General features: G+C 51.7%; 1 protein-coding gene across 3 annotated transcripts; it reads left to right on the forward strand.

Moving 5' to 3' along the window:
• Window positions 1-3973: 3973 nt before the first annotated feature.
• On the forward strand, window positions 3974-12301 carry Ppp1r32 (protein phosphatase 1 regulatory subunit 32). Of its 3 annotated transcripts, none has more exons than XM_040747783.1 (14): window positions 3974-4082; window positions 4523-4657; window positions 5056-5173; window positions 5404-5557; window positions 6997-7125; window positions 7678-7741; window positions 8067-8179; window positions 8567-8626; window positions 8732-8818; window positions 9062-9175; window positions 9249-9343; window positions 11349-11513; window positions 11973-12052; window positions 12214-12301. In XM_040747783.1, the coding sequence occupies exons 2-13, from the start codon at window positions 4549-4551 to the stop codon at window positions 12040-12042; spliced, it is 1278 nt and encodes a 425-aa protein (XP_040603717.1). In that variant the 5' UTR covers window positions 3974-4082; window positions 4523-4548; the 3' UTR covers window positions 12043-12052; window positions 12214-12301. The 3 variants fall into 3 exon arrangements, with proteins under 3 accessions (XP_040603717.1, XP_040603723.1, XP_040603721.1); XM_040747789.1 differs by having other exon boundaries at window positions 4005-4078; XM_040747787.1 differs by lacking the exon at window positions 3974-4082 and adding an exon at window positions 4165-4183.
• The last annotated feature ends 2309 nt before the right edge of the window (window positions 12302-14610 follow it).

Here is a 14610-nt window from a genome sequence, read left to right on the forward strand (position 1 = left end):
CAAAGCTATTCAGAACTTTCCCCCACCTCTTCCCTGTACAGCATCCAGCCTCACAGAATCCATCTCAGAACCCAGGCTGAAGGCCACTTCATGCTTGCCATACCTTCCTGGTGGAGAGTCCTCTCTCCCCTCTGCCTTTGCAGACTGCCAGACATGGTTGTCAGGTATTTCATCTTACCAAAGACCATGATCTCGTGAGTCAGATGTGTCCTCTTGGCTTGCAGATGCAGAAACAGGCTCAAAGAAGTCCTACAGAGGAGAGTTTTTGAGCTCAGACTCAGAGTAGAACTTTCTTTCACCCCATCACATGAGATCCTGTGGAATTCTGTCTTCAACTGTTTGCCTCAACCATTTTCCCTAGAGAGCTGGGACATGCCTCAGTAGGTAAAGCACTTGCCTCACAAGCATGCAGACCTGATTTCAGATCCCTAGAATTCATGCATTATTGCCGGGCAGTGGTGGCGCATGCCTTTAATCCCAGCACTCGGGAGGCAGAGGCAGGCGGATCTCTGTGAGTTTGAGGCCAGGCTGGACCGACAGCCTCCAAATACAGAGAAACCCTGTCTCGTAAAACCAAAAAAAAAAAAAAAAAAAAAAAAAGAATCCATGCATTATTGTGGAATAGAATAATTGTTCAACTATGTAAAGGTGAATTACATTTATTTAACTGTGTAAAGCTGTGTTGTTTTTGTTTATGCTGTATTTGTTTATGTAAAGATGTGTTGCTGTAAGCCGGGCATTGGTGGTGCATGCCTTTAATCCCAGCACTTGGGAGGCAGAGGCAGGTGGATCACTGTGAGTTTGAGGCCAGTCTGGTCTACAGAGTGAGTTCCAGGACAGCCTCCAAAACAATACAGAGAAACCCTGTCTCGAAAAACAAAAAACAAAAACAAACAAACAAACAAAAAGATGTGTTGCTGCTTTACCTTGCCTGCCTGATTGGTCTAATAAAAAGCTGAATGGCCAATAGCCAGGCAGAGGAGGGGTAGGCGGGACTGGTGGGCAGAGAAAAAGGGGGAGCTGGCTAGACAGACATGGGGAAGCAGGAAAGCAGGATGGACAGTACAAAGATGAGGTAAATGGGTCTCAGGGCAGCACATAGAGTAATAGAAATAGGTTCATTTAAGTTAAACAGAAAGAAGAGCTAGATAGAAACAAGCCTAAGCTAAGACTGAGCATTAATAATTAGTAAGTCTCCATGTCATGATTTGGGGGCTGGCAGACCAAGAAAGCCTGATACAATGTATAAAACATGTGTGTGAAGGAATGGACTTGTAATTCCAGCCATGGCAGGATAGGAGATAGAGACAGGCAGATTCCTGGAAGCTTAGGGACCAGATAGTGTGGTTTATGTGGCAGAGTTCCAGACCAATGAGGGACTACTGGGTCTCAAACAGAATGTGGAAAGAGTCTACAATGGTAAGGGCTCATTGTCAAATTGACAGGACCTAGGTTTTACTGGGAGATGAGCCATAGAGTATGCTTATAAGATGGGTTGTTTTGTTTTGTTTTTGATGCAAGGTCTTTCTCTCTCTGGAGGCCTGGCTGTCCTGGAACTCCATATGTAGACTAGGCTGGCCTCAAACCTCCAGAGGTCTCCCTGCCTCTGCCCCTGGATTAACTGATGTGGGAAAATTTTATTTAAATTATGAACAGCACCATTTCCTGGATAAGAAGGGGAAGCTGGACTGTGTAAAATGGAGAAAGCTAGCTGAACAGTAGGATGTATTCATTCGCTGTTTTCTTAGAGGGCATAGGATTTCCTGGAGCTGGAATTATAGATGACTGTGAGTCACCTGAAGAGGTGTTTTCTGCAAGAGCAGGAAGTGCTCTTAACCACCAAGCCGCCTCTCCAGACCCTGCTCTCCGCTTTCCAGCTGTGCATGCAATGAGACCAGCTACTTCAAGCCTCTGTCACTTTGACTTCTCTGCCTTGCTGGGCTGAACACTTGAACTGCGAGTGGAATAAACCCATAAGTTGCTCTTTTCAGAGTATCTTGTCACAGCAACAGGGAAAGAAACTGAGGCAGTGCCTAAGGTCATAAACTGAGGCCAACCTCTGACATGCACATGCAAATCATGTTCATTCATACATACATTCATACATTCACACAGACACACAGACACACACACAGACACACAGACACACTCACATACAGACACATAGACACAGACACATACACACACATACAGACACACAGACACATACACACACACAGACACACAGACACACACATACAGACACACAGACACAGACACATACACACACACAGAGACACACAGACACACAGGCACACACATACAGACACACAGACATAGACACATACACACACACACACACACACACATACACACACGGAGCCTCTCTCTAGGGCTTTCCCTAACTCAGTAGATGTCCTTTACCATGCATTAGTGCTTGGTTAAGTGCTCCATTTGTGCTGCAACCCACAGACAGTGGTCATTATTGTCCCTATTTTCTAGAAAGGGCTATTCAGGCACACATCCCGGTACCAAGTTTCATATGCATTTAGTGGCAGAGTCAGAGCCCATACCACCCCACTTCAGAATCTGAGCTCAGGCTGTGACCTCTTCTCCAGGGATGCCTGGAAAAGCACAGCTCTCCGCCTTTGCCCTGAGTGAGTCCCACCATGGCCGTCTCAACCTTCCCATGTTCCATGTGTGGAGTGCCCATGAGCACTCTCAATTTGCAAGCTGGGAGCTGCTTGATGATGACAAGGCTGAGTGCATTCACTCCTCTGCCTTGTAGCCCCTGATCTCTGGGCTGAGTCATGACTTTGGAGGGTGAGAATCCAGTGTGCCTCAATTTGTCCTGAAGCCCTCCTAGACTATGGTTACTTCTGAGTTCAGGGTTTTTCTGTTGGGGTATGACAAGCTCAGGGTCCCTGGTGCCGGTAAGGCTAATGTGACATGCACGGTGGCTACTTTCTGTGTTCCTTTTCTTCACCTATCCCAGAAGAGAAGCTCACACACTCATGACAGCGGAAGGCAGGAAATCTGTAGGCTGACTGTTAACCCCTGATGTCTTAAAAATGAAATTATTTAAAGTTTCCACTTGGGACACTGCATTGGCTGTTGGAAAGCAGCAGTGATGGTAGAATTTGCACCCCAGTCATTGGCAGCTCCGCCCTACCCCTGGAGATCCAACTGTCATCATAATGTTTACAAGGCTGAAAACCAGCTTTAGGCATGCAGGCTAACAACAGAAGTCCCCAGAGAGCTGGCTGGGGGCTGCCTCTAGACCATGGCTTGCAGGGAAGTACCAATGTTGCCCCTCCCTTCATTAAGTACTGGACCCACACTTTCTGCCAGAAATCACATACTTGATGAAGATGGAGAAGCGAGGGTGTGAAAAGGAAAGACACATTATCAAAGCCAACAGGCCTGGTTGGAGCTGTGACTTGAACCACTGCTGTGGTTATTGGCCATATACCAAGAGCCCCAAGCTCATGCGAGAGTCTGGGGGATTGTAAGAGGTAATGTGTATAGAGAGCTTAGCACAGATTTGACTGGAGCAGAACATAGTAAACATTAATTTACCAAGAGGCATGAGTGGGATCAGGATCCACCCACGTGGACTCTCAACTGGGTTATTTTACTATTTTTTTTTTTATTATTATGAGCTCTTCGGCTGGTTGAGCTACTTTGCCTATCTACGCCAAGATCTTGTTCCCCAGCGAAGAGAGGATAACAATAGGTACCTGGAAGAGCGGATAGGAGGATGGAGGTGAAGGATATAAAGTGTCTGGTGAGAAGTGGGTACTCTATAAATGGGAATAATTGTCCAGACTTATCTTTTATTTCATCTCAGTTAGACAAGCAACTATTCATGGTCTGGCTGCTGGAGCCAGAGTCATGGAGACAGGACCAAGTCTGTGCCATGCCTGGCTTTCCCCTCCTGGACAGGTCAGCCCTTCATGGGACGCTGTTGCTAGGTGCTGGTTGCTAAGCAACATTCTGTTTCTTCTAGCTTGGCCATCTCCACCTCAGGAGGGCCGGCTTCTTTTGAGCTGCTCCTGCCTCCTGTGGCCTCTGCCGACCTCAGAGCCAGTTGCAGAGGGCAGGTGACGGTGGGGCTGACTCTCTGGGGCCCCAGGAGAGCTTAGAGGACTTCCAGGGGGAGGCGGCTGGGGAAGCAACCGAGTTCACAGGAGAGAGATCCCAGGTAGTCTGTTATCTGGTCATGTTCGCCCTAAGATGTACATGTCAGGAGGGGTTGGACCAGAGGACAGGGTTCAGATACCCCAGGTCTGAATCCCAGCTCTTGTTTCTTGTTAAGAGTGTCAGTTCATTTCTTGACTCTAAAATGGGGGCATTTGAGAGCGGGTATGAGACAAGCCAGTGTGAGAGTTGGAGAAGGGTTCTTCCTTTGGCTTGGGAAGCAGTGTTGAGAAATGGGGACAGGAGCCTTATGAGAAGGACTCAAGTCATGAGGGGTGATCGCCACTGCTGAGGTTGGGGCCTGGGATCAGGACTCCTGATGGCCTCCTGCGTTTCTTTTCAGGCCCACAGGGCCCTGCCCACAGCACCATGATGGGAAAACTCCCTCTTGGCGTTGTCTCTCCTTATGTGAAGATGAGTTCAGGGGGATGCTCTGACCCTCTGAAGTTTTATGCTACCAGCTACTGCACAGCCTATGGTGAGGACCCCCTACATGGGAGCGCCCTTCAGGATCCTGGGTGGGAAAGGACCAGGAGAGGCGCCGTCTCTAGGTCCATCCTACCCCTGCGACCTGCTGCACAGAACTAACCTATTATTCCCTGAACCCAAGGGCTTACACTGTCAGGGTGGTCTTGTCTGGCCGCCCTCTTCCCTCTCGTCCTGTCACTGCAGTAAGTCTGCCACATGGTTCTTGGGTCCCCATGCCATTGGCTCTGTTTCCTGCCATCAAAGTGCTCTGAAGAGTCAGGCCTACCCAGCTTCTGTCACCTGGGGCGTTGGGTGGCCCCTGGGCCCTGGGGATGCTAACCTTGCCTGGGAAGCCACTCCTCCCCTTCTGATGACCTTTGGTCCTGTCTCCCTCTTGCCCCCTGGCAGGTCGGGAGGAGTTCAAGCCCCGAATGGGAAGCCACATAGGCACAGGCTACAAATCCAACTATCGGCCTCTGGTCTCCTACCAACCCCACCTGGATACCCTGGATAATCCAGCCATGGGGTACAGTTCCCATTACCCCTTTCCTCCCACCTCTGCCCTGCTGGATCTTAGATATAAGCGATGTCATTGCCCCAAGCTCCAAGGTAGGGTCTGGGTGGCTCTGGGCATGCTGCCCTGTTGCAATGTTTGGGAGAGGGACAGGAGAGATGGAAGCTTCTGGGCAGCTTCAGCCCCAGAACAAAGGCAGACGGTCCCGGAGGTCCCAGCTCTTGCTCCCTCCTACCCCTTAGGGAACAACTCCGTGACACTTCCAAGTCTGTGACCAGTCAGAGCTACTGTCCCCTAGAAGTGCCTGATGGCAAGCACCCCTTACCCTGGAACCTGTACCAGACCACCTCTGGCTATGGGCGAGATAAGCTCAGTAGTGTGCCACTCTCCAAGGAGGTCAGTCCTGGGCCCATGCTGGGGAGGAGTGAATCCAGGATGTGTACAGGAGGGCAGGGAGGGTGGGGGGTTCCTTCTAGCAAGCAGGAACCGTTGCACAGAACTGAGATGACATAGCGTGGAGGAGCTGCAGTCGAGGGCAAGGGGCCACTCCCCGCTGTGATCTCATCTTCACCCATGCTATCCCTACCATGACTCCCATCTCCGTTGCTGCCCACAGCCCTGCCACCACCCTCCCCTCTCCCCCATCCTCACATACCAGTGTCCTATTCACATGTCCAAACCCTGGCCGCCACTCTGCCTCACACTCACTGTCATAGCCACCCGTCGTCCTTGCTTCTGACATCATCACCACCATGGTCATGAGGACAGGTATTCATTCATCCAACCAGTCTGTTCTGAACACATTTTAAATTTGGAGGGAGTGTGCTTAGGCTGTGGGTATGGTGCTTGCCTAACATTCATGATTCTGGGCTCCGTTGCCAGGAATAATGGTATCTACCTGTAATCCCAGCACTGGGGCGATGGAGGCAGCAATATAAGAAGTTCAAAATTATCCTTAGCTACATACCAAGTTTGAGGCCAGCCTGAGTCACATGAGACTGCATCTCAGTTTAAATGATGATGATAATGATGATGATGGTGACAGGAGATGTGGCTCAGAGATTGAGTGTTTGCTGTCCTTGGAGAGGGTGTGATTCAGTTCCCAGCACCCACCTCAGGAGACTCATAACTTCCTGGAATTCCAGCTCCAGGGTATCTGGTGCCTCATCTGGCTTCTGTGGATACCCGTCTACATGTGGCATACATAAGCACAGACGCATACTAATAAATCTATTTTTAATGATTTGTTATATCTGTATATATACTGTACACCAGATATCATTACAGATGGTTGTGAGCCACCATGTGATTGCTAGGAATTGAACTCAGGTCCTCGGGAAGAACAGCCAGTGCTCTTAACCTCTGAGCCATCTCTCCAGCCCCACTAATAAATCTTTTAGGATAAAATGAATTCTGAAAAATTGGAAGGGATAAGAGCAGAGGAAACTGCAACACGGGAGAAGGAGGGATGAAGTTCAAGCCCAAGGCTGGGGCAGAGGTTACTATGGTGACACCGAGAAAGGTTTAAAGAGGCTGGTATTCCTCTAGCCATGGCTACTCAAGGGACGTATCAGTGCAAAGGCCCCGAGGCCGGTCTCTCTAGTTGAGGGGCCCAACAAGGGGTTGAGTGTCTGCAGCAGCCTGAGGACCCCAAGTTCCCACAGACTCTGCCAGGGTATGAGAGTCACTATGAGCAAGATGTTGCGAGCTCTGATACAGGAGCTTCACTATCAGAGAGTCACGTAGACTGCCGTGAAGGTGCTTTGCACAAGGAGGGTAGAAAGTGTACGGCACTCCCTCACCTGCCAGGATAACCATTTGTATTCCCTCTCCAGGTTAAGAAGGTTCATTTTGACACCCAGGATCACGGGCCTCAGATCATCCCAGGACTGGAGCCCAAGGAGGCTCCCCTGCTCCACCAGCATCAGGGCAAGGGCTCTGTAGAGTGGGAGAACTCGCACTATGTGAGTGTGTGTCTGCTAGGGCTGGGATGGGAAGGGTTGGGGGTCACAACAGCCTCCTCCCCCCGCAGAGGTTGGACCTGTGATTACTCTCCCTGGGAGCTGCTGCACATGGGCTTGGGCCCCAAGAAACAATGCAGAGAGCAAGGCATTTTCAATTTGATAGTTATCAACTGCATCAAAGTGGCCACCATACCCTGCCCTGTCCCATGTGTCTCGTGACCAAGCTTATATGTTTTCTGCCATCAGCTTTTCCCCCTTCATCATGACCCCCTTGCTTCTGTCTGGGTTCCTCAGGGTCATTTCCAGGAACTTATCATGGAGGCACTTGGGACATAGCCATGCCTTACCAGGCATATTAGATGTCTTTTGTGGTGTTGTGTTAGTTTCCTCCTCCAAGGCCTACAGGGAGTTCCCGTAGCCAAAGAGCTACTGCCACCCCGCACCCTGGCCCACTGTGTCCCTACTGCCACCCCGCACCCTGGCCCACTGTGTCCCTACTGCCACCTCGAACCCTGGCCCACTGTGTCCCTACTGCCCTGCTGTGTGTTTCAGGGTCCACGCTTCATGACTTCTGAATACAATTCCAAGTATATGAAGGAGACTCCAAGCCATCCAGGTAGGACCTCCCAACTTCGTCTTCCTTCTCCAACCCCTAGGGGAGACTCAAGGGGGCACTGGAGCTAGTACAGTTCTCAGAAGCCATCAGGGGACAAAGAAGGACAAACGTACAAGTGGCTTCAGGGAGCTGTGTCATGTCCCAGCACTGATTTCAGTGCTCTGGCCTGCTATTGTGGCATGTCACTAAGGCCTGACAGCAGCTCCTCCTGGCCTGTCAGTTCCCATTCTTCCTTCGCTTTCCTGTCCTAGCGCCTGAAGTCTGTCCCTCTCCTGCTGGGACAATGAGGCAGCCCCACTAAGTACAGAGAACTGTGCTTTTGCAGATCTCTTGCTCAAGAAGACAATTGGCGCCAAAGAAGAGAGTGGCTTCACTGAAGAGTCTACCAAGAATCCCATTGTCTTCCAGCCGCACTCACAGGCATTTCCTGGGGATCCTGTAAGTGTGGACTCAGGATCATTGAAATGCTCAAGGCTAGGGCTCTATAGTTACCTTTTAAACTTCTGACACAAAGCCTTCCAGTCAAATATGGAGTGAAAGAGTATGAGAGACCACCACTTTACAGATGAGAATACTGAGGTCCAAGTAGATGAAGGGGCAGGGCCGAGGTCACTCAGTGCTCAGATGGAAACCTTCCCTGCTGGCTGCCATTCAGGACCTTGGGGTTGGTCGTTCTACACAAACTCTACCTGTCCCTTAGTGTCTAGTCATACCTGTCTGTACAGAGCCCTTCTGCATGCTTGACACAGTGGGGGCTGGAGTCAGAGGGTGTGGGAGCCACTAAGGGCAAGGGAGGCTAGGCTGATTCCCCACTGTGCATTCCAGGTCCTCCACCCAGGACAGAGTGTCACCAAGTCACACTTCCTCCCTATAACTCACCCTCAGGTAAGCTCTGTGCTCCTGGGGGCGGGCAGGACCACTTGTGAGGACAGTTGCACCTGGGTTGGAATTGTGAAGGGGTGGTACCCACAACTGCTTTGCTCCCTTCAGGGAAATGAGTTTCTCCCTGCGCTGGCCAGAGGCTCTGATCGTGACACAGGATACAGCCGAGTGAATGAAAGGACCTTGAACCCTAGAGTGAGTGACAGGGGCCCAGCAGGGAAGAATGGGAACAGGCAGACTATCCGGAGAAGTCGAGGAAGGGCATCTCAGATGCTGTGTGAAGCTGGGGGCTGGGGCTGTGTACTTTGAAATGCAGAATGATTTGGCAGGGGTGAAATCAGCTCTGTCCACCCATCCTCCGTCCTATGACCTATGACCTATGACCTATGACCATAGCCAGCCACCCAGCCTCCCATCTTGTGGCTGTGTTCCCTACAGATGCCTGCTCCAAGCCCACAGCCTATCAGCATGAGCCACAGGTCCTACCAGCCTCCCCAGAGGATGCAACAGACAAATGTTGCCATGCTTGGCAGGGAGTCTGTGGGGAACAAGGTAAGAGCGCCACACCCATCCCTGCCCTAACTATGCTCCTAAGTCCTGACCGCCCCCCTTTCATCTTGTGCAGGAACCCACAGGGTTCACTATTAACAACCCCAGCTATGTCCGGAACACCTATGAACCTGACAAAGATCAACGGTACCTGACTACCTACAACCAAGGGTGAGGCTCCTTTCCTGGCTGAAAGCTGAGACCCATTTGACAGACTGCGAGTGAGGCAGAGCAAATAATGAGTCTATAGCCTCTGGAAGGAGAACTAAGACCCACACTGAACTCTCCCAGACACTGACCGTCAGCTGAGCACTGCGTGCCAGGACAGCGATGGGCTGTTATGAGGTCAGCTGCCCTGTGACAGGAACTCCAGATAACAGTGTAAGGCGCACAGCTCTGAGCTGCCCCCCTCCAGGATTGTCACATCCCAGGCCCATTAGTCACTAGTTAAAAAGCTGTCCCCAGGGTTACATTAAGTTTCATGGGGGCTCTTTGCTCAGAGGCAGGGTTAGCAACTCAAGGGCAGCTCTCACACCGACAGGCAGAGCAAGATGCTAGGGCAGGCTGGTGGGCTCAGGAAGGGTAAATGAACACAGGGGTCTGCAGCTAAGTTGCCTTAGGTACTGCATTGTTTGCATGCCAGGTAGGCTCAGTGTTCCCTCATAGGCAAGCTATGAGCCATGCCTGAGGCCTGGAGGAGGGCTTCCAGGGGGAGGCAGCCCAAGAGCCACCGGGGCAGCTTCTGAGACCAGGTCAGAAGGAACAACAAAAAGGAAGTGCAATAGTGCAATGTCTTTCCCTTTTTTTTTTTTTTTTTTTTTTTTTGAGATAGTTTTGCTGCCCAGACTGGCCTGGAGCTTGTGGCGATAGCCCCTTATGTCTTTGCCTTCTGAGCATTGGAATTACACATTTATTAGCCCATGGGAAGTGGTTATGGGGGGGGACAGAATCCTAAAGCTGGGAAATCCAGGCTTCCTGCCAGCACACCTCTTATCGATATACGCACACTGCCCCCCGATACCCGAGTACTCCAAGTTTCTCTGACTTGTCAGGCCTTCCTTCTCCTACTCCTGTCCTAGGGTACTTCCTGTTTTTTCAGGGTCCTGAGGGCAGATTTTAGCCTAGGCCCTGGTGGGCAAACCGTGTGGTCACATGGGCAGTATGGTTGGCGGAGAGGAGGAGCTGGGATAGGGTGGCATTGGAGTCTAGACAGCGGAATGTTCTGACTGAGGGCCAGCCAGCAGTAGAGGTGTGAGATAGAAGAGCCCTTGTGGCTTCTGGGCTAAACCCCTGGGCCTCAGCTTAGGGGCACAGTAACTGCTCTCCTTCCCACGAGGTGGGTAGGAAAGGGAGAGCACTTTGGGTGTTGGGAGACAAAGGTCTGTCCCTCTTTAGCTGACCACTCCCCTTCTGAAGCCCCAGTAGGCTTCCTCGGGCTCTAGTCTTTCTGCAAGTCCCTACTCTGTCCACACACCTGTCTCTATTAGCTGTCAGGGATTCCTGCCGGGTTTCAGGCATCCTGTTCTTTGCTGGAGAGTTCAAAGCCCGCAGGGGTTGTAATCATTGATTTCCAAATGGACCTATTGACATCTTGGCATTGCATCTCCATAAGCCAAGGGTCTTAAAACCCGGCCTAAGCTGGGTGTTGGTGGCGCACACCTTTAATCCCAGCACTTAGGAGGCAGAGGCAGGCGGATCTCTGTGAGTTTGAGGCCAGCTTGGTCTATAGAGCGAGTTCCAGTACAGGTTCCAAAACAATACAGAGAAACCCAGTCTCAGAAAACAAAACAACAACAACAAAAACAACCACACACACAAAAGCCTGGCCAAAGGCTCAGTTCTTTTGGTGCATGGAAGGGAATCAGAGGCTCAGGGGAGGCTGGTGGAGCAGGGCTCCTCCCTGGGTTCTGGCAGCGCCACAGGTGGGAACACCTCAGACCTTTGCTATCTCAACTTTGGAGTGAGGTAAGAGGCACTCAGCTGCAGGGATGGGGACAGGCTTCCTGAGTGAGAGTGTCCTTGGTGGACAAGGACTCAGGCATGACAGGCAGAGGAGACATGTGGGCAGAGGTGAGGGAACTGGAGAGCTCTGAAGCCCAAGACCTGTTGGCCGTGAAGGGTGAGACAGGCCTCAGGAAGAGGTAAGCGGTGGTCAAGGACCCTCGTACCACATTAGGTACTTCGAGAACATCCCCAAGGGGCTGGACCGCGAAGGCTGGACTCGAGGTGGCATCCAGCCCCAGAAAGCAGGAGGCTTCGCCCTCAACGAGCCAGTTACCCGCATGGACGCCACCCCCAACCCCACGGAGACGCTGCGGCACCTGCACCCCCATGTGGGAAGGTAGTATGCCACCTCAGTTCTGCCCTTGTCCCCTTTCCTCACTTGGTAGCCTCCTCCCTGGGCTCAGCCCTCTCCCCTGCCTCTGTTGTGTCTGTAAGGCCGTTTCCTCAGGCAGGCCGTTAGAATCTATGGCCTCTGGCCTGCTACCTGCCCAGATTCAGTCCGTTGGCTGTTTGGTGACTCCTTCCTCTGCATGTCTCCCGCCCTCCATGGTGTCAGGGCTGTGGAGGATGGATTTAAGGATGAATGAACTGTAGGCCTGCCCCTCCTGTGACTCCTACTCAGCTCTTCAGAACCTCCACTTGGACAGTAAAGGCTCCACTTGGCAGGCAGAGAATATCTGTGGTTTGGCTGTCCTTGTCTGGGCCTTGCAGGCTCTTGGGATCTCAGGGAGGGAGGCACAGGAGAGAGGCACAAACCTGGTCACCATCCTTCTATCGACTTCCCCTATTCCTGCAGAACCTTGACTTCAGTTGACCCCTTCTATCGAGACACGCCTCATAGCAATCGCTACACGGCTTCCAGCTGAGTCTTGAGGGGTAAGGGATAGGGTCCCCTCCTGCCCCCACTCCCTGGGGGGAAGGCGTCATTGGTCAGCTCCCTTCCCTGGGCTAAGTTAGGTTTTGAGGGATGGGGTCAGGATGTGTTCAGGACCACCCCAGGGTCCTCCTCAGACCTTATCTTTGTTCCTTCTACCCAGGTTTGCCGTGATGGGACAAGCTGCTTTCCCCATGCTCCCCAAGATCCCCAGTTACTTTTCTAAGGAAATAAAGGACACTGAATCTGCACAGTGTTGCAGTCCCTGTGGGGCAGGGTGGTGCTGGGGAAAGGTACTGAGCTAGGGTGTGTCTGGGTAGAGGTCAGGGGACACTCTGGAGATTTGGAGTCAGGGGACACACTGGAGCATCTGAGCCACAGTGGCTTCACAGACAAGATGCACCACTGTTTCCTGCCCTCGGCATATGCTGTCGAGGATAGCGATCAGTCAGGCCAGGACAGAGGTGGGATGCAGGGCAGGGGCAGGTGAGAGGCCACTTACTGAATTCCCTAGGTCTGGTTACCTCAATAAAAGGGGAGCGCATATTAAAGTAGGACTTTTGGGTCCCACTGATGGTCTCAGAAGACAGAAATCTATGGGGATAGGCCAGGAAGATGCCAGGGAGACGGAGGGGACTCTCCCGTCCGGCAGCCATTCACCACTCTTGTGTCCTTCTGCGCTTCTCAGTGGGAGTCCATGTTGCAGTTTTGCTGGCCCTGGAGCCCAGCTATACCCCGTGCAGTCCTGTGTAGCAGGCCCGGGGGCTGTCCACAGCCTGGAAGGGGCTCCATGTGGGCTGTGGGAGGCTCCAGCTGGTTCCAGGGTTGGAGGAGGGGAGTCAGGGACACACAGTCTCTGGGCTCTAAACCCAGCCAGACTCAGGGCCCAGTGACAGGCTCACAAGCTGTGCGTGGGGACTTGCTGCTCCATGGCCTACAACATTAGGGGTGAGTCACCAACCCGAGACAGGCCTGGGTCTCAACAGTGTCTTGTCATAATTTCATACTGGGGTGAGGGCATCCGTAATTACCCTTGTCCCACCCTGCCCAAAACACACACACACACACTCACACGCACTCACACACACATGCACACACATGTGCACACACACACACAGTCAGCACAAAAGCACACACAAGCAGTTAAAAAGGACACAGAGTCCTGAACACACCTATATACAAACACACAGGCACATTTGTGGCAACAAAATACAGCAGTTACACACTTGGGCATGGTGGCACATGTCTGAGGAGCACTAGTGAGGCAGAAACAAGAGGATCGGGAATTTAAGATCATCTTCAGCTACATGGGCCAGCCTGGACTACATGAGACCTTGTTTCAGGAAAACTTTTTTTTTTTGGGTTTTACGAGGCAGGTTTCTCTGTATTGTTTTGGAGGCTGTCGGTCCAGCCTGGCCTCGAACTCACAGAGATCCGCCTGCCTCTGCCTCCCGAGTGCTGGGATTAAAGGTGTGCGCCACCGCCACCCGGCGGGTCAGGAAAACTTAAAAAAAAAAGGCAATAACAAAAACATGAGCACACCTAAAAACACAAGAAGAACATGTACACAATACATGGATGTTCATGAGCACTTAAGATGCTCGAACATGCACATTTGAACACAGCGATGACCAAGGACATGGGAATGCAGACACAGGAGAATAGACATACAGGGGTGGGGAGACAGCTCAGTCAGCACATTGACTGTTGCACAAGCATGACGACGAGTTTGGATCCCAGACACCCACGGACAAAAGCTAGGCGCAGTGGCATGTGTCTCCAAAAGCTAGGCGCAGTGGCATGTGTCTCTGGTCCCAGTGCTGGGCGGGTAGACACAGAAGATTCCTGGAGCTTCTGGAGACAGCCTGGTCAGTCCATGAGCTTTGGGTTTGATGAGAGACTCTGCCTTAAAAAATAAGTTGAGAGACAACGGAGGAAGACATTCAAGGTGAAACTCTACCCCTCCCTCAAGCATAAACGCACATGCAAACACTCACACATACATCACACACACACAAATGGGTGTGCATATAACAACCTGCATGGCACACACACACACACACACACACATACACACACACTCACACACACACACTACATTCACCACCCCCACTTCACTTCTTGAATCTGTTTCCCATGAGTCTCTCTACAGCTCATGTTTCCTGCTTGTTCTGTTTCTCCACCTGACCCAACAGGGACATGGTGTCTGCGTCAGAGACACCGGAGTCTGATAACACCCTGTCTCCATTTCTTCTCTTTATTCTGTACCCTGCATGCCCAGTTTCCATGACATGTGAGGTGAGGCACCCAATAATGACTTGAGCAGGCATGAAGAAATACTGTGTGCTCCCTGAATCTGTTTCTACCTTCAGCACAGGTACCACCTGCTTCCAGGTAGACAGTTCATGGGTCCTTGTTTGGGTCCTCTGCCCCAGCCCAAGGAACTCTGTGAGGACAAGGCAGCCTAAGGTCCTGGGGCAGAAAGGATGTCTAGAAAGGGTCAAGGCGGGGCCATGGTGGTGGTTGTAGGCCTGAGTTGTCTCAGGCCACATAGCCATAA

Source organism: Mesocricetus auratus, unplaced genomic scaffold (genome assembly GCF_017639785.1).
Source record: "Mesocricetus auratus isolate SY011 unplaced genomic scaffold, BCM_Maur_2.0 Super-Scaffold_4256, whole genome shotgun sequence".
NCBI lineage: Eukaryota > Metazoa > Chordata > Mammalia > Rodentia > Cricetidae > Mesocricetus > Mesocricetus auratus.